General features: G+C 40.4%; 2 protein-coding genes across 3 annotated transcripts in view; both read right to left on the bottom strand.

The window, feature by feature from the left end:
• ARL6IP1 (ADP-ribosylation factor-like 6 interacting protein 1) overlaps positions 1 to 4,148 on the bottom strand; it is a 10,294-nt gene extending 6,146 nt beyond the window's left edge. Inside the window, exons 1-3 of one of the 2 annotated variants that reach the window (XM_011976091.1) lie at positions 3,902 to 4,148; positions 1,194 to 1,327; positions 420 to 539 (exon numbers count right to left, since the gene is read on the bottom strand). In XM_011976091.1, coding sequence (XP_011831481.1) covers positions 420 to 539; positions 1,194 to 1,327; positions 3,902 to 4,093 — 446 coding nt within the window. In that variant the 5' untranslated portion in view covers positions 4,094 to 4,148. The other variant, XM_011976092.1, reaches the window with a different exon arrangement.
• Positions 4,149 to 7,006: 2,858 nt separating this feature from the next.
• SMG1 (SMG1 phosphatidylinositol 3-kinase-related kinase) overlaps positions 7,007 to 23,719 on the bottom strand; it is an 88,635-nt gene continuing 71,922 nt past the window's right edge. Inside the window, exons 55-63 of the mRNA XM_011976087.1 lie at positions 22,893 to 23,030; positions 20,630 to 20,782; positions 18,387 to 18,566; positions 17,395 to 17,622; positions 16,232 to 16,443; positions 15,966 to 16,072; positions 14,115 to 14,294; positions 13,929 to 14,035; positions 7,007 to 11,794 (exon numbers count right to left, since the gene is read on the bottom strand). Coding sequence (XP_011831477.1) covers positions 11,717 to 11,794; positions 13,929 to 14,035; positions 14,115 to 14,294; positions 15,966 to 16,072; positions 16,232 to 16,443; positions 17,395 to 17,622; positions 18,387 to 18,566; positions 20,630 to 20,782; positions 22,893 to 23,030 — 1,383 coding nt within the window. The 3' untranslated portion in view covers positions 7,007 to 11,716. The remainder of the gene's footprint in view (positions 11,795 to 13,928; positions 14,036 to 14,114; positions 14,295 to 15,965; positions 16,073 to 16,231; positions 16,444 to 17,394; positions 17,623 to 18,386; positions 18,567 to 20,629; positions 20,783 to 22,892; positions 23,031 to 23,719) is intronic.

Below are 23,719 nucleotides of genomic sequence, written 5' to 3'. Positions count from 1 at the left end.
AGACTCCATCTCAAAAAAAAAAAAAAAAAAAAAAAAGTCAAAATATTTCAGAGTACTTAACAGTGCCTGCCACAGTAGACATTTAATAAATAATTGCTAAATGAATGTGAATGAAAATCTGCCAGTTTCCTTTTCTGCATTCATTCAAAAATAATTTGTGAAGTTATTATACTATGTTAAATATCAATGGAAATGCAAATATGTGTATGTACAGCTACCATAAAAGAACTATGGAGTACAGAAAATTCATAGTTTATATTCAAATCAGTTATGACATTCTTCACATAAAAGCAATATATCTAATGCTTAGGTGTCTGATGGTTAGACAATTATCTCTGCTTATTTACAGCATACTAATCACAGCCACCAAGTTCAGTAACTACACAGAAATGAGACTGCCAAATCATTATGCTACCTACCATTTATTGGAGCCAAAAATTCTAGGCGCTAGAATGGGAACAAGGTAGTCAGCCAAGCACAAAAACATAACAAAACAGGAAACGCCGGACAGAACAGATGGATCTAGATAGTAGATAATCCTGTTAAAAAAATTAATAAAGGTTAGAAAAACATAGTCATTATTATTCCTAACTAAACATGTCTAACTATTCACTGAACCCGCTGCTTCTCAGAGATATTTGCTATTTTTCCTCTATTTTTCTCACAAGTGGCTTTCCAGAGGCTTTGTGACATGCTGATATCATAGCTGCAGTGGTTAAGTAAATATCAATGGACAAAAGCTCCTTGGAGTTCTCAGTATTTTTTAAGAGTTTAGGGGGTGGGGGTAGGGGAGGGATAGCATTAGGAGAAATACCTAATGTTGATGACGGGTTGATGGTTGCAGCAAACCACCATGGCTCGTCTATATATACCTATGTAACAAACCTGCACATTCTACACATGTATCCCAGAACTGGAAGTCTGATAATAATAATAATAAAAGAGTTTAAGAGTCTGGAGGACAAAAAGTTTGCGAGTCACTGATTCACTCAAGCGCTTTAGGTTACAAAGTTTACCTAAGTACTACAAATTCTGGAAACTAGAAGTGCTTATGAGAAACACATTCTTTATGGGTTCTTTATGGGTTATATATTACAGAAGAGACTTAAGACACCCCCACAAATGGAAGCTATATATTAAAAAGCCTTTATTAATAAGAAGCACAACCCATAGTAATCTAATAGCTCACTTACAGAAACACCAAAGAAACCACACCCATGATGGCAGGTGGAAACCAGGCTCTTTCCCATCGGAGGACTTTATCAGCCATCAGCATCACTTCTCCCCATCCTTGCAGCTGTTCTTCCAGACTCGCAGTCTCTGCAGCCTAAATACCACCGACATTTAAAGTGATCATTTTACCACTCTCAACATTTTTGTGGTTCATAGACTTCAATTATTTTAAAGCTCCAAATACAAAAAATAACCTCTTAACCAAATTGCCAACTTTAAACAAGTTGATTTCTGAAAAATTGCAATTTCAAAGATGAAAACCCAATGGGGTTTTTCTTTTTGTTTGTTTTCTGAGACAGAGTCTCACTCTGTCACCCAGGCTGGAGTGCAGTGGGGAGATCTCGGCTCACTGCAGCCTCCGCCTCCCAGATTCAAGCGATTCTCCTACCTCAGCCTCCTGAGTAGTTGGGACTACAGGCGCACACCACCACACCTGGCTAATTTTTTGTAGAAACGAGATTTCACCATGTTGGCCAGGCTGGTCTCGAACTCTCGACCTCAAATGATCCACTCACCTCGGGCTCCCAAAATGCTGGGATTACAGGTATGAGTCACCCGGCCCAGCCTAAATATCCTTTTAATGGTCACTTTTCTAGTCCAAGCACTGGGCTACTCTTTATATACATGATGTAACTTAATCCTTATAGACAGCCACAAGGTAGGGATAATTAGACTCATTTTGCAATTAAAGTGAGCTCAAAATGGTTTACTTTCTCAAAGTCATACAGGGAATCATGTGGCAGTGTCCAGAGTATTAATAAAATGAAATAACTTTATTTCAGATGGTTAGAATTGATCCGTTGTTTTTGACATCTTATTGATTTAAACCCTTCTAAATCCATTAGGAAAGACTTTCTCTGAACAGCATTCAATTTCTAAAATAGCTCTTTGTGTAATGGAATCACTCAGATGTTGACATTCATTGCACAATTAAGGAAAACTACTTTCGCCAAATTAAAGTGGCATTTTAGGGTCAATATATCTCCTCAATACAGTGTTTCTTACCACTTAGGATGTCATTTTGATTATACTTCAAATTTCTCTGTGACTCTGAACAGCCGAAACTGGACCTCCAGGATGAGCTAATGTAGCAAAAGCGCTTAAAGCTGGTTTTGGTAAGGGAAGAAAAAATTAGAATAAGAAACCCAAGTGTCTCTATGTTATCAGGCTGGGTGCAATGGCTCACACCTGTAATCCCAGCACTTGGTGGGGGTGTAGGGGTCGCTTGAGCCCAGCCTGGGCTGAGACTTTGTCTCTTTGTAAAAGTCTTTCACTAGAAATCATGCAAATGACAGAACAAGGCACTTAATCTTAACAAAGACGCTTGCTATCTGTGCCACGCTGAGTACTCGTGTGATCTCAGTATTTCTGACTTTATATTCCATGCTTAATACTAGTGAAAGAAGAGACTACTATGTGTGGGCACTCTGCTGAGCATTTATATTTATACTTCAATTAATCTTCCCAACAACTCTTAAAAAAGGTGTTATTACTGTCCCCATTTTACCAAGGGGGAAACACACATAGGTTAACCGATTTGCATCCAAGAAATCCACGACCAAAGGCTTTGCTTTCCTTAGATTACATTGCTCTGCTGGAAAGTGAGTTGGGAAGCAGGAGCTCTAGCCCAGGATTTGTCATTTCAACACGGCTTGAGCAACTTCTTTGTGCTGCAATTAATCCTCTTAAAAGGATCCATGCTGGGAACTAACTATGCTTGAAGGAGTGTGTGTTTAAAGGAACAAAGCATGCATTTCTAAAAGCAAATATAAAATCACGCGCAATCAAAACTGCCCTGAAGTCACGTCATTGGCCAGCATCTGGGCTCTTGGAAGTTCAAAAGCCCCTAGGTAAATTCTTTGGTTCCGTTTTTCATTGCTGGTATGTGACCTGCAGTCACCAGGGAAGGGTAACAAGATATTTCTCTTGGTTTTTTTTTTTTGCCTACATGGTGCACTTAAATTTACAACAAATAAAAATTTGTCCGCCTATAAATTCACAACAAATAAAAATTTGTCCATCTCACTGCAGTTCCTTCGGATCCCTGCTTATTACTCTAAAGCTGTTTCCAGTAGTCCTGTGACCCCACCCCCGCCAGATTTCCAAATTCCAGACAAACGCCAAGACATCCCATTGTCTGTTCAGCTGAACCCCACTCCGGGTTCCCCACGGTGAGCTCGCAGCCTCCCTGTAGCTGTAAGTTGTACCAGCTCTAACAGAAATTCTCGGCAGTAGCCCTTTGACCCTCCACTGTTGCCCAAGTTTTAGGGGGAAAAGAAGGCAGGCACATCCAGGTTAAGAGGAAAGACGGGGAAAGCCGAATACGGCTGGGGCCTGGGCCCCGAAAGCGCTGGACAGGCCCCAGGAGGCCTTCTGCCCCCACCCGCACCCCAGGCTAGTGTCGCAGCCCCTCTGCCTCCCACTTCCTCCTTCTACTCGCGGTGAGGAATCACGCGCCCTCCTCGCCCCGTCGCGCACCATCCCCAGGAAAGGTAAGGGGTCGACACCCAGGAGTTACCCAAGAAGCCCGAGGGCCAGGCATCGTCGCCTGCCCCGGGAGAGAAGGGCCGGGCCCGCGGCGGGTGACAGGGACGAGGCCGCGGTGTTTGAACCCACGGACGTCTGGAGGCCTCGCTCGGCTCCCGGGGGACAGGAGGCCAGGACTCACCAGCAAGTTGGTGCTGCGATTATCTCCCTCCGCCATCGTCTCCGGGATGCCGTCTCTGTGACCGCAGGGTAGCTTCCAGTGAGACCTCCAACCGAGCCCCGCACGGCGACCACAGCGCGAGGGAACGCCCCGCAGGCAGCTTATATCGGTCGGCCGCCCTTCCCGACAGCCCCCGCGACCCTCGCTCCTCATTGGACAGACCGAGCTCACGCCTCAAGGAAACCAGACCAACCGAAGCTCAGCGCATGGCTTGAAATCGGGGTCAAAGGAGACAGAGGCCGCGCCGGGCCGAGGGGGAGGGGACACGGAGTGCCCAATCAGCGCCCAGGGATTGAGCGACGCCCCGCCCAGGGCTGTAGGAAGCGGTTCAACGGCCGCTGCAGGGGGCGCGGTCCCTCAGTGGTTCCCCCGCTCTGGCTGCTGCGGTGTCTTTGGGCCGCTCTTTGTCCGGCTCTCGCAGCCGAGGAGTCTCACTGGAAAATGGGCTACTCGGAGAGCGATGCTTCGCCGCCTGAGGTGGAGGGCGGAGACGCCGGCCTGCGACACTTTATCTCTTCCTGGCCCCGAGGCGGCTGGGATCCGTTCCACCTCCGGCCCGGTGCCCTAAGCAGGCGCCTGAGCCGTTTAGCCCCGATTTGCGACCCGTGAGGTTTTGAGGACAAGTGAAAAGAGTTCTTTGTGTGGATTTTGCTGCAGTGTTTCTCTCCTACCCAGTAGGAATAAGGCCTGAGCTTGGGAGGAAAAACCCAGGCCTGGTTTGAGAGCGTGTGAAAATGCACCGCCTTCTAAGGGGCTTTATTATACGTGGATGTTTAACTTACTTAAACTGAAAGCCCCCTCTCCAAAAGGATTCTTTTTTTTGTTTCTTTGTTTTTTGAGACGAAAGAGTCTCGCTTCGTTGCCCAGGCTGAAGTGCAGTAGCGCGATCTCTGCTGACTGCAACCTCCATCTCCCGGGTTCAAGTGATCCTCGCGTGTCAGCTTCCCGAGTAGCTGGAATTACAGGCGCCCGCCACCACGCCCGGCTAATTTTTGCATTTTAATAGAGACAGGGTTCACGATTTGGGCCAGGCTACTCTGGACCTCCTGACCTCAAGAGATCCGCCCACCTCGGCCTCCCAAAGTGCTGGGATTACAGGCGTGAGCTACTGCGCCCGGTCAAAAGGATAGTTCTTGACACGACCTTTCTTCCATTAGAGGTCATGGTAAGGAAAGATGTAAACCCTCTCACAAGCAACGGAATTCTTAGGCAGTTTAGGAACTGTGTTGAGGCACTTCTACATCTTTTCTATCCAGGATTTCAAATGCAGTAACAAAGTGCTTTGATTTTTTTTTGTTTGTTCTGAGACAGAGCCTCGCTCTGTTGCCCAGGCTGTAGTGCAACAGCCACCGCGACCGGCCGATTTTTCATCTTTTGATACAAACAGAATCATGCCAAATGTCCTAATCAAATGTTTGTTTTAGGTGAATTAACTGGAGTTTTAACTTCCAACCTTTTATCCTTTTATACAGGTTTTAACTCCAATCTCTTACGGTCATCTGTATTCGGCCATTGAATTTAAATTTATTTTTTGATGTTCCTTAAGTAACCACCAGGTTCTTAAATATTCAAGGAAGTCGTAAATGTGAGAGTGTTTAGCTGCAGACCGCATACTGCCCCGGAGAGCGGGGCAAGGGCAGGCGCATTGTGAATTTCATGGAAGGGTGTCAATTTGCTGTAGGTCTTTCAAGGTGAAGGGAGAGTGAAGTATCTGGATCAGGGAGAAGCACTTGAAAAAGTCTTTGCAAGGAAGGCCGACTATTCAATAAAGTGCCACTTTGGAATGTTGGGGTAAAGAAGTTGTATAGGCAAGATACAGCCAGATGACAGAGACGCTATTTGGAGAGTTTTTAAAGGTATGGAGTCTGAAAAGCAGGTTCTTCTCCATGTACTTAAAAAACAAAAGACAAAAGGGGAGGCGCGGGAGATCCCTTGAGCCCAGGAGATTGAGCTGCAGTGAGCTATGATTGCACCTACTACACTCAAGCTTGGGCGACAGAGCAAAAAACCTGTCTTTAAAAAAAAAAAAAAAAAAAAAAAAAAAAAAAAGACAAAAAGATCGAGGCAATCAGCAGCCACACAGTGAACATGTTGAGCACTGGGTGTGTGATCTTGCTAGACCCACAGTAATAGCCACTTCCAAAGGAGAGGCTATGGGGTTATTAGGGTTTAAAGTGACATTTCTACTTTTGGGAAATCAGCTTTTGCTGCAGAATGCTTCTCGTTTTCACCCAAGTTTTCCATGCACAACTTAAGACTTGTTAACACCAGCTTGTGAAATGAAGGTAGGTGAAAAAAACAGAAGCAACTCAAGCAGCAGTTTCTCCACTTAGTATTTTTTGTTACTTAACAGTGTATTCCCATACCTATTTCTAAATGCACAGCCCTGCTATACGGTCTCTCACTAAATTTCCGATTGGTCGAATTATTAAAAAACACCCACCCTTAACGTAGTTTTCTTTAGAGCTTTTTGTCCTACAGAGACAGGATGTGATCTTTTGAAATGCGCCAGATGACTAAGCAGTTAACACAAATCCTAACATCATCTAGCAGCAACAAATGCAATCTCCAAGATATAAAGCCAAGCTGGACATTTTCTATTTTTTTTCAGAGGTGTCACACTCCAAGGAATGCGCCTATCTGTCAATAATGATCTATGGGAATTTTGTTTTTAAATACTGCCAAAATTAAGCTTTATAAATTGGGCCCTAATACAAAGAATTTACATTGATATCATTGAAGTAAAATTTCTACTGCTTTTCAAAAATACAACAGAAGTTTGAGAGTAAAATAACTACTTTTTTGAGAATTTAGGGGTCTTTTTTGAGGTATTAGCGCTATTCAGAAAAAAAAAGGCTAGGTTTGGCTCGGCTCAGTGGTTCAGGCTTGTAATCCCAGCACTTTGGGAGGCTGAAGTGGGAGGGTAACTTGAGCCCAGGAGTTCAAGATCAGCCTGGGCAACATAGGGAGACCCTGTCGTTTTGTTTTTTCAAGCTACCCAGGTTCCAAAAGGTTCCAAGTTTTCCAAAATCTATTTTGACCAATAAATTCAGAACTTAAATGATGTATCTTTTGAGACTGAACCTTTATTTTCTGAAAAACAAGTATTTCATACAATCTTTGCCATGTTAATGCAAATATGCACAAATTAGGCATGTATTTTTGTTTTCCAAAAGATGCATTATGAACATTTTCAGGAAGCTGGTGTGATTTATTCAACTTTAAAATACAATCACAAAATTATATCCATCAGGAGGCATTACAACCTTTTGTACAGAGAAGCCACTATTTATACATTGTTACTAGGACAAGGAAGATTCAGTTCAACTCAACTTGCTCTTAGAATAAGGGTAAAAAGTAAATTAACAAGTAAGTGAAGTATGATGTTGTTGCCACTGACATTACAGGTGGAAAGATAAGGGAAATTTAAACCAGAAAAATGACACAATAAAGAGGAGCTGAAACTTTGTCAAGAAAAGAAAAAGATATTAGCCTGTTTTCAAAGAAAAACATTCTAAAAGTCTGCAATTCAGAACATAGAATTCTAAGTTTACCATCTTCAAAAATCTACTAAATTGTATGACACTTTACATTAGCGCAGCGAACATCTTTTTCTAAGTCTAGCCAAGTTCCCATGGAAAGCAGAGTACCCTAAGTAGGTCATGTTTTACAACCCTTGAACTTATAAAGCTTTTCTCATTAAGAGTTAGTTTTGCCCTTCTGTAAATAAGGATGGTGATACTGTTAACCAGGTCTAAAAAGCAGGAAGTGCAACAAACCCTTAGGGTTTCATTATACAGTGAATTTTCCCCTCCCCAACGTATGGAAAAATTTGGGACACTTGCTAGTTCTTCCCTGTGGGAGGAATCTAAGACTACCCAAATATTGAAAACAAAATCTACCTTCTTTAACCCTTGCATCAGTAATTCTACCTCCTTGGCTTATGGGGAGGAAAGTCCTAGTTTTAAATTGCTGGCATTTTACAAGCTCAACAAAATATAAAATTGAACACTGGTTTTCATACTCTACTTTTATGTAAAACAAAGATGCTTAAATGTGCTAATAGTAAAGCATTCACTGATATTTGATGTATCTGAATAGGACTAACAGGCTAATTGTAGGTGCTTTCATATGAAAATAATTGGGAGAAAAGAAGAACCAGCTCCTTTGATTTTAGTACTGCCAAAACAAGTAAGCCCCCAGAGTTAATTACAAAAATGTGGAGGAAAATAGGCCAGGAAGACTTTTCAATTTAAAGTACTGCCTATAATACCCCAGATTAAAAAGGACCTAAGATTGCACATCAAGTCTAATATTTGGCTGTACTTGCATTGCCCTGCTCGGCATTTTTAAAAATGGCTCTTTCCTTAAATTTCACACGTCAGAACAACCACAATTAAAAAAACAAAAAACAATGCAGATAACACCAAACATTGGACAATATTAAGAAAACTACTTACTAAGCTTAGAGGCAAGGGTTAAGGGCAGAAGTGATGGAAGTTTTTCTCTGTATTACAAACCCTCACCCTAAACCTGGGGTTTGGGCTCTAAAAAAGTAATGTAGGGAAGCAGATCAAGAGCCTGATTATCAGTTCTCACATGGAAATCTCAACAGATTTCAAAAGCAACTCACCACAAGTGTCAAACACAAAAGAATCTTAATCATCATCTAGCAAACTACACTAAGAACTCAATGACCAAAAATAATCAATCAACTTCAAGACACACCAAAGCAACAGTAAAAGAGAAATAACTACACAAGCTAAGCCTCCACAGCTCTGTAGAGAAATCAACTAACAATTAGGCAATTCTAGTAAATTAAAGACAACAAAAAACTTAAGATTGAACTTCAATTTCCAAGGGTACTCTGAAGAGGTTGTTTGTAGGTTATTCTGTACCCCCTGATTCTTAAAGACAGTGGGGAAGAGGGGGAGGGGACAGAGGAATGGAGGGAAAGGGGGAGGCAGGAGAGAGAGAAAAATAGGAGAGGATCCCTGGTTTTCCACAGGTATTTTGTGTTATCAAAAATGTATGACTTCATAACGACAGCACTCTAACTTTTCTCAGTCTAACTGCTGAGGTCTCTTAAAAAGTTCAAATGGCAAGTCACCTTGTAGAATGACTTAACAGAGGAAGCCAAACGATACAGACCAGGGTCTTGGTCCAGAGTGCAGTAAGGAGCAGGCTTTTGAAGTCATCTATTACATCTGCCTTACAACCAAACCCACTGTGTATGCCACATTATTCTTGGAGGGACCACTTTAAAACAAAAGTGATGGATAATTTACCAGAGGCACATGCTTTTGAAGTAAAACTGTTTTTTGTTTTTGCTTGAGTAAGGTGCCAGGTACCTCTGAAGCCTGAAAACACAGGCAATAAAATTCACCTGTTTATCTTCTTTACCAAAGAGAGAGCAATTTCTGAATGCTATCTATAGTGCTAAACTAATGTGAACTGATTTTATCACTGCGATAAAAGTTTTTCCTTATGATGACAATAAAGAATGTTGCTGAAAGACTTTAATCTTGAGAGAGCAGAGGTAATGTGATGAATGTAATTTGCTCCCAGAGCCTCTAGAAAATAAAGCAGCATGCAAAATACAATATGGCATTATTATTCCAGCTAGGTTGTTTTGTGAAAATAAGGTTCCAAATGAATGAAGAAAACAAAATTTGATGCGCTAGGTTCCTTAACTTGCTATTGAACACATGGGTATTTCAAAAAATCCACCCTGCCTACAATACTTGCTAAAGTATCAAGAAAACACTGATACTAAAACACGTTCTTTCATGGGTACTTAAAGATTATAGATTAACGTGGCAATCAGAATACAGAAAAGGCCCAGAGCTATGTGGAATTTTTTCCTTAATACCTCTCAAGTTTGTCTGTGAAGACTGGCAACTAAAAAGTGACCACTGTCCTAATCTCTAAAATGCAGGGAAAATGTACTCAGACAATTAAGATTATTTTTATTTATTTATTTTTGTCACAGAGTCTCATTCTGTCGCCCAGACTGGAGTGCAGTGGCACAATCTTGGCTCACTGCAAGCTCCGCCTCCTGGGTTCACGCCATTCTCCTGCCTCAGCCTCCCAAGTAGCTGGGACTACAGGCGCCCACCACCACGCCTGGCTAATTTTTTTGTATTTTTAGTAGAGACAGGGTTTCACCGTGTTAGCCAGGATGGTTTCAATCTCCTAACCTCGTGATCCTCCCACCTCGGCCTCCCAAAGTGCTGGGATTACAGGCATGAGCCACTGTGCCCAGCCAACAATTAAGATTTTAATTGTGTTCTCTTTTGTGTTGATACTTGATTTTAAGAACCCTATTCTAGTCTGGGTTTTTATTTTGGATCAGCAATTTAGCTTACACAGTCAGTACTGAAATGCAACGCTAAATTTAAGGAAACCCTTGATCATGAATTCACTATAATGTATTACTGAATGGCAAGCTATTAAAATTGTGCAAAAAGTAAAGCACTTCACAGACTAATAACTGAACTTAATAAAAGATGTTGGTGGATCTCATTTTCACTGTTTCATGTACATGTCCTAAAATGCCAAGTAAACTAAAGAACTTTTAATTTACCAAGTGTAAATTAAAAGCATCAAATGAAAAAAATGAATTTAAAAAAATTTCAGTCTACCTCCACCAGAACATCACTTTATTGTTAATCTATCATCAACAATGTAAAACTCTAATAGATACTCTATCCTGGTTTTTAAAAAGGTAAAAGATTACACTGGATTAGCTACTTTCTATGAAAGAAACTACAGCTATCACAGAAGAGGGAAAATTTGAATGACCTCCAAAAAAAATGCACACTATAAGCAAAAGGGAGCATACATTAAATCAAATGTCTGTTAGATTCATTACTTTTGAATGCACAGTGACAATTCTGGAAACTGTACATGATAGAATCACAGAAATGACTTAAACAACCAGAATTACATTTTGTGTGTGATCATCAGACCTTTAAACAATCCTTGAATTTTCCATGTTATCAGAAGTTGTTAACAGCATCGTGACGAAAGTATATGAAATATAAGGATTGAAATAAAAGTGAATTTGAAAGATGGCTAATCTACTAGATTAGGTAAAGGGGGGGGAATGGGTAAGTGGTGGGGAGGAGTAGGAAACGATGGGGTGGTTTTTTTCCCTTCATTTCAGAAGTTCTTCCACTGTAGTGTATCTGTTACATAGCTCTCCATTTTCAGTCCATTTCTGAAATTCATATCGCATAGCCTTTAGCCTTTTTGTACTTACTGGTCAACCCAACCAGTACTGTTGCCAAGCAACAAGTGTTACACAAGAATCTGAATGCATCAAATCTTCCTTGGCTGTGATTTCTTCGCGACCCCAGTTTTCTCTGTTTCTGAGCGGGGTTTGTTTTTTTCCTGGATTGTACACACAGGGTCAGGTGGAATGGAGTTCCAAATCACTCTGTGCTCCGCGGCATCCCGATTTCTTTCTGCAGCTAACCTCCTGACACGTTTGCTGCTGTTCTGTGGCAGAAAGACAATCTCCGTGTTCAGGCGGTGAGCTTGCTTTCCTTCACCCTTGACCCTGGGGTTGCAGGCCATGGTGTTGGGCGTATCCCTGAGTGCAGCTGTCCTGCAGGATTCACTTCCTAGTGCACCGAGATTTCCTAGGTTTCCTCAGAGTAAGCCCCCAGTTGCATCACCACCGACTGTGGTGTGGCTTTGGATGCCTGAGGCTGAGTTGATTCTGGTGGATGTCTGACCTCGCTTAACCAGACTCATCTACTGACTTGCCATTCACACCCAGGCTGTCCAACCTTCATACAGCTGAGCCAAGTTATCTAGATTAGTTGCTTCCTTAATGACATAGTCAACCTGTAAAAATAGGCAGGATAGTATGTAAAGTCATTTAAAGCTTTTCAGTTGTCTGCTGAATTATAATCAGCAGACAAATTATACCAAAAGTTATGTGCAAAGGATTCCCTATACTTACCCTGCTCCTGTAAGCCCCTGAATTTTCATATAAAATTTAATAACTACCAGAATAAAAAGCACAATAGCCAAGTATACTTTAAAAAGAGAGCTAAGACAGTTACAAAGATATGAAAAGCACACAATCCATTAACCTACCAGAATGTTTATGAAGTAAAAATATCCCTAACTCAGAACATCTTTCATGATTCTTGACAAACTTGACAAAATGGTTTCTTAAAAAAAAAAAAAAAAAAAAATCCTTGCCCAAGAAGAGTTTAAGTCTAGGTCCTATACAAGAACGTAACAGTGTTTAAAAGAAAAAAGAAAAAAAATTCCTTGCTGATGTTAAAATTGAATTACAGATGCCAAACCATCAAACAAGATACTCAGTCTCTTAATTTTTATCCCACAGGAAAAAAATGTACATTTATAATGAAGACATCAAGAGGATACCTCTCTTGACCATATGATCTAACTTATCACCACCAAAGATGGCACAAATTGACATATGTCTCTTGATGTAAAATACTGAGAAAGAAACATCACCGATGTTGTATTCCTTCCAAAAAAATCTTGAATGAATTATGAGGAAAATATCAGACAAATATAAACAGAGGCACATTCTGTAAACCAGCTAATCTAGACAAACCAAAAATATCAAGGGAAGGGAAGAGGGAAAGGCTCAGGAACTGTTCTAGATATTAAAGCAGATCAAGAAGTAGGACAAGGATAGACAGTCCCTGACTCACAGTGGGTCCAAATGACCTTTTTTTTTTTTTTAACTTCACCATGGGTTTATCAGGGTATTAAATGCATTTTAGACTTATAATGGATTTATTGGGATGTCACTCCATCATAAGGGGAGGACCATCTATCTATATGCAAAATGCATGATGATCCTTGACTAGATCCTGAAAGTGGGGGAAAGGGGGGGTTCAGAGAGGAGGAATAAGCAATAAAGAATATTTTGAGATAATTGGAGAAATCTGAATGTGGATTGAATGTTAGATAATAGTATTACATCAATGTTAAGTTTCCTGAGTTGACAATTACATAGTAGTTACAGTATTATAGTATTTTGTTCAAGAGACACACAGTGAAGTTTAGGCATGAAGTGTTAAGATGTCTGCAGAGAACCCTCAAATTGTTCAGAAAACCTGTGTGTACACACACACACAGAACAATGAAACATGGGAAACTGTTAACTGGTGAGTCTAGGTAAAACGTTTATGGGCCTTCCTACAACTTTTCTGTAGCTTTATTCTCAAATTTATATATTCAATATTAGTAACACTGATGAAAACATTTCAGAGTAATGACTTCAGACAAATGTCCCGATACCCAAAGATGCTTTACAAATACAGGTTGAGTATCCCTTATCCAAAATGCTTGGGACCTGTAGTTTTAGATTTTGGATTCTTTGAGATTTTGGAATATATGCATGCATACAATAAGGAACTTAGGGGTGGGATGCAAGTCTATACACGGAATCTACTTATGCCTTATTATTCACATAGCCTGAAGGTAATTTTACACATTTTCAGTAATTTTGTGCATGAAACAGGTTCTGACTAGATTTGCACTACTGGGATCCATCACAAGGTCAGACATGGAATTTTCCACTTATGGCATCATGTCAACACTCAAAATGTTTCAGATTGGGAGCATCTGATTTTCTAATTAGGGATGCTCCACTCATACTACACCTGCAACCCAAAGCATCCTTGGCATTTCATTTGAAACCTTCAACAGTTTTCTTTAAATGAAAACTAATTGTAGTCCGGTGGAGGAGGATCAGACTTATATTTGGGTTAAAACAGGGCTAGGGGAAAGGAAAGTGCTCACAAGGAAGGGTCAGAGCAAAATGGTGACTACTGGACAACGCCAGAGCTGTGTTACTCAAAATCTTCTGAATCCTGAAAACACATTTAAGTTCCTTGATGAACCACTAAGGAAATCGATGAGAGGCATCTTTATACACCTCTACTTTTCCAGCAACATTAAAATGTGTAGCCCAAGTTTAAAACACAGTCACCTGTTCAGCAACTGACATCCTCCTATTCGGATCAACATCTCGGCCCTCTAACTTGGCTTTCACTCTCTTCCACACACTCACTGCATAGGAGTTTCTCTCTTGCACCGCTATGAAGCAACAAAAACATACGTAAGTCAAACCGTCATTTTATAAAAAATTTAAGGCATCTTTATTCTAACTAATTACCTTTCCCAGTTTTAGGGTCTCTGACTGCCTTTTTAGGACTACAAGCAACACTCTTGCCAGTTCCTGGAACGGTGCTTGGTGGAGTATCAGCTGATGTGGCAAGATTTTTCTGGATCAGCTTTCTAGCATTCTGTGACATGACATCAGGCTGAGTCTTCTGGCCAGTGTTACTCCGGACTGCTACAGAGAAAAAGTTGGTGGCTCAATTTACATGTAAACAAAACACGGAGGGGGCAGGGTGGAGCAAGCACGGGATAGGTGGTAGTGTATTTTAATACCCCAAATTAAATAATCAACTATAAATCCTTATCCTTTGACACAGCAATTGTCTTCCTAAAAATATAGCCTAAAACCAGTCAGACATTCAGGTATGAATTTGTACAATTACGTTTACTAGGTTTGGGGCATCAAAAACCATAAATATCAGCTGGGCATGGTGGCTCACACCTGTAATCCCAGCACTTTGGGAGGCCGAGGTGGGCGGATCAGTTGAGTTCAGAAGTTTGAGACCAGCCTACCCAACATGGCAAAATCCTGTCTCTATAAAAATACAAAAATTAGCGGGGCATGGTGGCAGGTTCCTGTAATTCTAGCTACTTGGGAGGCTGAGGCAGGAGAATCTCCTGAACCCAGAAGGCGGAAGTTGCAGCGAGCTAAGATTGCGCCACTGCACTCCAACCTGGGCGACAGAGTGAGACTCATCTCAAAACAAAAACAAAAAACAAACAAACAAAAAACAATAAAATAAAAATAAAAAAATAAAAAATAAAAATAAATTGGCCATTAAATCATTTTTTAAAAGATTATTTAATGACTGAAAAATTATTAACTGGAAAAAGGCAACAACAATTGCACTTGCATAATCATCCCAATGTGTTCGTGTAGGTGTGCATATGCACAGTGAAGTAAATCAACAAATGCAGAGTGGTTTTTGCCTCTATTTGGAATGAAACTACAAATTTTTCAGTTGTATTAAGTATTTTCCTAAGTTTCTCTAACAGATACATATTTTAAAATCATAAAAAAATTTTTAGCCAAGTAGCAGGCACCTGTAATCCAAGCTATTCAGGAAGCTGAGGCAGGAGAATCGCTTAAAACTGGGGGGTGGAGGTTGCAGAGAGCCACAACTGTGCCACTGCACTCCAGCCTGGGCCACAGTGAGTTTTGAGACCCCGTCTTTAAAAAAAAAAAAAAAAAAAAAAAATTTTTTTTAAAGAAAACTACTCAAATGCAAAGCATTTTTACTGTCTCACAAGTTGTTTCATTTTTATGAGACAGAGTCTTGTTCTGTCACCCAGGCTGGAGTATAGTGACGTGATCTAGGCTCACTGCAACCTCTTCTTCCCAGGTTCAAACAATTCTCCTGTCTCAGCCTCCTGAGTAGCTGGGACTGCAAGCATCTGGCACCACACCCAGCTAATTTTTTTTGTATTTTTAGCAGAGACAAGGTTTCATCATGTTGGTCAGGTTGGTCTTAAACACCTGATCTTAGGTGATCCACCTGCCTCAGCCTCCCAAAGTGCTGGGATAAGAGGTGTGAGCCACCTCGCCCAGCCTTTTTTTTTTTTTAATAGCTGTTTGTTTATTTATTTTTAAAGAGACAGGGTCTTGAACTCCTGGCCTTAGGCAATCCTCCCACCTTGGCCTTCAAGTAGCTGGGGGGATTATAGGTGTGAGCCATCATGCCTGGCTCACATGAGTATTTTTAAGGATAAGCTACAATCTGTTCAGTTTAAGACTATAGAATGACAGGCCTTAAGTGTTTCATATTAGACAGCTATGTATAATTAAACATCTTAGCATCTATGTGTAACATTATTAAGAGATCAAGACTCAGGACTCTTCTCCTACCTGCAGCAAAGGATGGCTGATAAGTAGCAGATGACGTTGGACTCGAACATTCATTTGTTGCATCGGTGACTAAGGGTGATGCAAAACTCACTAAATTATTATAGATACTGAAATACAAAATAAAATGGCTTATTTATGAAATGTTTTACCTGATAACTACTTATAAAAATATGAACAAAACTGAAAAATTAAATCAAGAGATAAACTTACTATACCATTAGTTTTGTACTTATGTTTTATAAATTTTGACCAGAAGGCATTCTTACCTCTGACTTTGTGTTTTCAGTTCTTTCAAGGTGGGAGTGATTTCCTGGAGCATTTCAACATGTTCTTGACTTCGAACCTGACCCATAGCCTGGACTAATGTAAACAGAACTGTTTGAATGTTGTCTTGCCATGATTTATATTCACCCAAAAACTGCCTAACACTGTTCTCATAGGGAACATCTTCACCATCCGCCAGAGCAGCTTCTTCATCCTAGAATTGATAATGATTAAGAAAAATAGTTTTAGTATCAGTAATTACTCTCAAGACAGTCATCTAGTGATTAAGAAGTAGCAAGTGTTTCAAATATGAATGTGTTTAAACTGCTTTTTTTTTTTTTTTTTGAGACGGAGTCTTGCTCTGTCACCCAGGCTGGAGTGCAGTGGCCGGATCTCGGCTCACTGCAAGCTCCTCCTCTGGGTTCAGGCCATTCTCCTGCCTCAGCCTCCCAAGTAGCTGGGACTACAGGGACCCGCCACTTCGCCCGGCTAGTTTTTTGTATTTTTTAGTTAGAGACGGGGTTTCACCGTGTTAGCCAGGATGGTCTCGATCTCCTGACCTCGTGATCCGCCCGTCTCAGCCTCCCAAAGTGCTGGGATTACAGGCTTGAGCCACCGCGCTCAGCCTTAAACTGCTTATTATAGTTCAACTCCATTTTTATAGGAACTTCGTTTCCACCATCAAATAAAAATTCAAAGTAAAAGTAAATTCTAAAATTAAATTATTTACTGTTTGTAATAATGAAGTAATAGCCTTTTCTGGAGGCTTAGTTTTCTTACTAACTAGACTATGTACAACACTGGAGGGAAGAGACAACATTTCATTCATTTTGGAGGCGAACTGTATGGGTTTGTTGGTATAGCTAAGAAAAAGGCTGGATATCTGAATTCTCAAACTACGTTCATATCTTGGTTTTATTACAAGTTATATCACAATAAAGGAATCTATTTAAGCCTTAGTTTCTCTGTGTATGAAATTCCAACTACTACTACTAGTTTTAAAAAAATAGTTGATGAAAACACAAGTTAACTCAGTTACAAATAAATTGGAAGATGCGATGAGATAAATTGTTATTTACAAAATGTCACTGCTTTTCCTATAAATAAAACTAGTAAATTTTATAAAAGAGGGACAGGAAATGTGTGTTCATGGTATTAGTCTTACCTTAGCCATAGCTTTCAAGAGATGTTTGACATCTCCAAGCTGTCGGTTATGACCAGTGAGCACAGTCTTTATATTATCAACCAGATTCTGAATTGTGTCACAGACCGTTTCTATCTGCTGCTCTTTCTCTGTCTGAATTGCCCTCTGAGTAGACATATCCTGGGTCAATTGTTTGTGTGCTGACAAAAGCCATTCAGAGCTGCCAATAGGATGTTCAAGACCAGTGTCCTAAATAGAACAAGCATTTGTTTGACTTCGAGTATCAGCTGAAATAATGAGTCCTTTCTTCATTATCATCATCAAAAGATATTAGTAACTCAAGCTGACACAAAGAGAACCTCCATTGCTATGTCATGAATTAATTACCTACAAGTTACTTAACAATAATCTCAATAATCTATGAAAGATAGATGAAGATTTTTACTTTCCCTGCATAATCACACAGGTTATAAATGCTTAAAGTTTAAGACCTGAGAAATACATTTGGAACCACAAAGATGACTGGCAATCCAGGTCCCTAAATTCTAAATAACTCTTCGAGATGAAATGTGAACTTCCTAACATACAACTTTAAGCTTTCTGACCAAATATAAATGTCAAATTTGCCAACTTGCTATTTCTGGCCTTCACTAACCTTTCAAGCATTCATCTTCCATAAGCCCTCTTTCTCCCGCTCTATGTTTTCAGTGCATCGGAATCATTTGCTATATACCGTCTTTCTCCTCCATTCTAAACTTTCATAGTATTTTGGTTGTAGCTCTGAGGAGCCTTTACACTTTCTCATTTTTCATATTTTTAAATATATAATATGTGTCTGGGAAGGGGGGCGGCTAAGAAAATAATTTAATCATCACTGTCCCCCCCCGCCCCCATAACAACCTCTTACATACAGTATATTCTCAACAAATGTAATCTGAATGTATATATTAAATTGATTTTGATAGTATAACGCTAGCCTTAATTTAATCAAGTTTCCTTCCACCAAGACTCACCACTCTCTGTAATAAACGAAGCTCTAACTCAGACACTGAACTGTTAAACTGTGATGCAAACGAACACATCTGCTGACATCGCTTGATTAGTTCAAATAACGCCGCATCCAGGTTTAAGGCTTCTGCAGTTCTTGTTCGTAGACTTTCAAAATGAATGATATTGCTGCAGAGAAAAGTGACCTGTGAAGACAGAAATGGAACCACAAGAGGAGATGGGGGGAAGGTGGGAAAGGGAGGTGGCAATTAATAACACGAAAAAATACTACTTTCTCATTTTGAGAATTCAGGACCAGAATTAGTGCTGAAAATGTTTGGGAAATAGACCAAAACCTTATAAAGGTTGTAAATAAACGTACATTTATATTTATACTGTTAGGTCTGAGATGGCCAAAAGCACTGACGAACAATTAGGTAAATGTATCTTCTACGTTACTTACTGTTTTTACATAGAATATTTACTTCACAATAAAGCTGTTATCATATTTAGCTGCAATTTGTGTTACATCCACAATTCAGAAGACACTTCCGTCAGAATGTTCCCCTTCTGCTTCTATTCTTGCCTAACTTATCTGGCAATATTAAGCTCATCTTAAAGGTATGATTAATATTGTGGTGGTTAGTTTTTTTTGTTTTTTGTTTTCTTTGAGACAGGGTCTCCCCTGTTGCCCAGGCTGAAGTACAGTGGCTTAACTATGGCTCACTGTAGCCTTAGACTCCTGGGCTCAAGCAATCCTCCCGCCTTAGTCTCCCAGGTAGCTTGTCTTCCAGCTGGGACTAGAGGTGCGTGCCACCATGCCTAGCCAAAAAAAAAAAAAAAAAATTTTATTGGCCAGGTGTGGTGACTCACACCCATAATCCCAGCACTTTGGGAGGCCGAGGCCAGCGGATCACCTGAGGTCAGGAGTTCGAGACCAACCTGGCCAACATGGTGAAACCCCGTCTCCACTAAAAATACAAAAAAATTAGCTGGGCATGGTGGCAGGTGCCTGTAATCCCAGCTACTTGGGAGGCTGAGGCAGGAGAATTGCTTGAACTCTGGAGGCAGAGGTTGCAGTGAGCCAAGATCACACCACTGCACTACAGCCTGGGCAACAAGAGCAAAACTGCGTCTCAAAAAAAAAAAAAAAGAAAAAATTTTTTTTTGGTAGAGACAGTATCTTACTATGTTGCCCAGGCTGGTTTCGAACTCCTAGCTTCAAGCCATCCGCCTGCCTCAGACTTCTGAGTAGCTAGAGCTAAAGGGACATACCATGCCCAGCTATGATACATTCTTAAATAGTTCTTAATAGGTATATACTGAAAAATTTATAGACAAAATTATGTACTATTTGGGATTTCTATTAAATATGGATGGAAAGGAGGATTAGGGAGTATGGGTGAAATAAGATAGGACTTAAGTTGAGCATTATTAAGCATTGGTGACAGGTATGAAATATGAGTATCATGTATTACTCCAATTTTGTACTTAGTCGAAAATGTCCATAACAGTTTTTTTGGTTGTCCTCCCCCTGCCCAATCCACAGCCTCTTGACAGGGAACAAGACTTTCCTTTTTTTTTTTTTTTTTTTTTTTTTTGGAGACAGAGTCTTGCTCTGTCACCCAGGCTGGAATTCAGTGGCACGATCTTGGATCACTGCAACCTCTGGCTCCCAGGTTCAAGCAATTCTCCTGCCTCAGCCTCCTGAGTAGCTGGGACTACAGGCACCCGCCACGACACCCAGCTAATTTTTTTGTATTTTTAGTAGAGATGGGGTTTCCCCATACTGGTCAGGCTGGTCTTGAACTCCTGACCTTGTGATCCGCCCACCTCAATCTCCCAAAGTGCTGGGATTACAGGTGTAAGCCACGGTGCCTGGCCGACAGGGCACAAGGTCTTAAGACGTTTTTATTGTCATGTGGAAAAAATAATATTCAAAGTACCTTTCCAAATCTTTGAATTGCTTTAGTCGTATAAAAGAGAACCAGAGAATCTTAAACAAATATGAATTTAAAACTTCTTTATTTTTCAACAGAGGCTGAATTTATTTAATTAACATTTAAATGGGAGGCAGTAAAGGCCCAGGGAAATAACCTGCTGTAGGTTCAACTTAAGGCATGCCCTGAAAGGCCCATCAGTCCCTCCTCCTGGTGCTGTGAACCAAAATGTGGGCTCTCAAGCTCCCCTGATAACCCCACATATAATTTCCGGCTACTCATCTAATCCTGTAAGTGAATACAAAGATAGTGCATGTAAGTCACAATACCTGACTTGCTCTTTGGCTCTCTTTAAGGACAAGATTTCTTCTTTCAGCTATCGTTGCTTCAAAATCTTGTAATACAGGGGCCAATGCAGGGTTGGCACCACCTGCCCACTTGAGTCGCTGTTCAATACTTGCTTCAAGTGCTGCTAGCTTCTCCTATAAAAGCCAACAGAATCTTGGTGAATGTATATGACATTCTCTACTTCCTATCTGTGGAGTATTTTATATAACACAATAAAGATTCAAAAGAACCAGGGTGGACATATATAATTTAGAAAACAAAGCTTTAACAATCACCTTTTGGAATTAACCTTGATTTCCCTTTGAACATTTAAGGCCAAACATGTATGGAGAGAGAGGCAACAACTGGCTTTCAGTTTATTATCTTAAAATGTACAGAAGGAAGTTTCACTTTCATTTTAAAATAAAATGATCTTTAAAAAATAAAAAATCTGCTACACCAAACTCTTTTTTTTTTTTTTTTTTTTTTTTTTCCGAGATGGAGTCTCACTCTTGTCACCCAGGCTGGAGTGCAGTGGTGCAATCTCCGCTCACTGCAACCTTTGCCACCTGGGTTCAAGCAATTCTCCTGCCTCAGCCTCCCGAGTAGCTGGGACTACAGGCACCTTGTCACTGCGCCTGGCTAATTTTTGTAGTTTTAGTAGAGACGGAATTTCACCATCTTGGCCAGGCTGGTCTTGAACTCCTGACCTCGTGATCCACCCACCTCAGCCTCCCAAAGTGCTGGGATTACAGATGTGAGCCACCACACCCGGCCACAATCTTGGCTCACGGCAACCTCTGCCTCCTGGGCTCAAGCCATCCTCCCACCTCAGCCTCCTGAGCAGCTAGGACAAGAGGTGGGTGCCACCATGCCCTAACTAATTTTTTGTATTTTTTGTAGAGACAAGGTTTTACTATGTTGCCCAGGCTGGTCTCAAACTCCTGGCCTCAAGCAATCCACCCGCCTCGGCCTCCCAAAGTGCTGGGTTCATAGGCGTGAACCACCATGCCTGGCCAAGTTTACAAAAATAATGGTAAAAATCCATCCAGATTATCATGACAAGAAAGTTTCACGTAACAAAGTTATCTGATTATTTATTCAACATTTCAGGTGGACACATTCACATTTTCTCTCCCCAACTCCCTCTACTTTCCTGCATGTCCATGTCTCTAAAATCATTAAGAGGAAGAGTTCATTCTTGTAAGTTGAAAACACATCTTTTCTCTGACCAATACACTGTAGAGAAAGCTCATTTCAATCTTCAAATGACTGAGCTCCAAAAAAGCTTCATTACAAAACTTTAAAACATCACAGAATTATACTTGATTTTATACTGCTATTAATTTACAAAAACAGAAAAATGTCAGTTACTACTGAGTACATGAAGTATAAAGGACAGACAATATAAAGATATATATAACTTTCATTAAGGCAAGTTTCTCTTATGTAAAAAAATAAGTAGAAGGATTATGTATACAGCTTTCAATATCCAGGCAATATAATAGTTCAGAAAAATACTCTGCTGCCTTAGGCATCCCAAAATTCCATTATCTATACAACATAAGAAATGCCCATGCTTCTTAGCTACCACTATTATTAAACAAAATAGAACTATTTATATACATTTCACAAAACAAATTCAGTATTCAAAGTTTTTCTAATCACCAGTTTCCTTAATGTATCAAGGCACAGTAATTATCAAGTTCATTAAAAACCTGAGATATTTAGTATGTTTCTACTCCTGGTTCAAAATATACCTGTTACTATAAGACTCAGTTACCTTGGAGGGTAAGAAATAAAAAATAGAGGCCGGGCGCGTTAGCTCATGCCTGCAATTCCAGTACTTTGGGAGGCCAAGATGGGCAGATCACCTGAGGTCAGGAGTTCGAGACCAGCCTGGCCAATATGGTGAAACGTTCTATCTACCTAAAATTAGCTGGACATGGTGGTGCACGCCTGTAGTCCCAGCTACTTAAGAGGCTGAAACAGGAGAATCGCTTGAACCCGGGAGGCAGAGGTTGCAGTGAGGTGAGATAGTGCCACTGCACTCCAACCTGGGCGACAAAGTGAGACTTTGTCTCCAAAAAAAATGTGTGTGTGTGTGTGTGTGTGTGTGTGTATAAATTAAAAGCAAAAGTGAAAAAAATTATGCTCTTCTGGCTTACAAACCAAGGACACATACAACAACAGAGCACTAACAATCGTAGCGTTGGTTATTTCTAAAAGGAAGATGCCCTGGAAGGAAGATCTGGCAAAACACACCTGAACTGTTGCAATAGAAGTTTCAATTTGGCTCAGGGTATGCAGTTTCTTTTTCATGCTGGTTAGGATAGCAGACCGTGGGGGAGGTGTGACTGACATGGCTTGTGGTCTATTGATAAGTAGATCTTCATGTTGCCACTGTTCAAAGAAAAAGAAATGTAATAAAATCAGCAGGAAAAAAGCATTTCGATAAATAAGGAAAGGGAGGTGCAACCTAGGACTGGTGGAAGAGAAAAAATCCCAGCTGCAGCCAATGGGAGGTAAGCAGGGAGAAGTAACAGAAAAGACACACTGAAAACAATCACATCCAGGTGAAAGTCTTCTTGAGGTGGAACATAGCTAATAAATTTCTTGGACCACTCACATGCAACATTTAAATAGTAATTCTGAAGATGTTAACTACAGTTAAGGAAATCAGAGCTTAAGGAAGTTAAGTACAAGTTTATATACCTAAGTCTGATTTAAATACAAATCCATCTCACCCCAAAGCTGTGCTGTCATACATTATACATCCCCTAAGTAATTAAGGCCAAAACTAGGCTTCTAAAAACCATTTCCAAAATAAAGACAGATTTATTCCCAAAGCTGTTTATCACATGAGTAGGGCATCAAGGAAAATAAACTACTTTAGAAATAAAGACGGGAAGCACACCTACATGTGAATGAATTCAACATTAAAAACTATATTTATGCCAGGCACAGTGGCTCACACCTGTAATCCCAACACTTTGGGAGCCCAAGGCGGGCAGATCACCTGAGGTTGGGAGTTTGAGACCAGCCTAACCAACATGGAGAAACCCCACCTCTACTAAAAATACAAAATTAGC

The sequence above is a fragment of the Mandrillus leucophaeus genome, unplaced genomic scaffold (genome assembly GCF_000951045.1).
Source record: "Mandrillus leucophaeus isolate KB7577 unplaced genomic scaffold, Mleu.le_1.0 Scaffold162, whole genome shotgun sequence".
In the NCBI taxonomy this organism is placed as follows: Eukaryota; Metazoa; Chordata; class Mammalia; order Primates; family Cercopithecidae; genus Mandrillus; species Mandrillus leucophaeus.
Note: the sequence above shows the minus strand (reverse complement) of the source record. Positions and strands in the feature narration are given on the sequence as shown.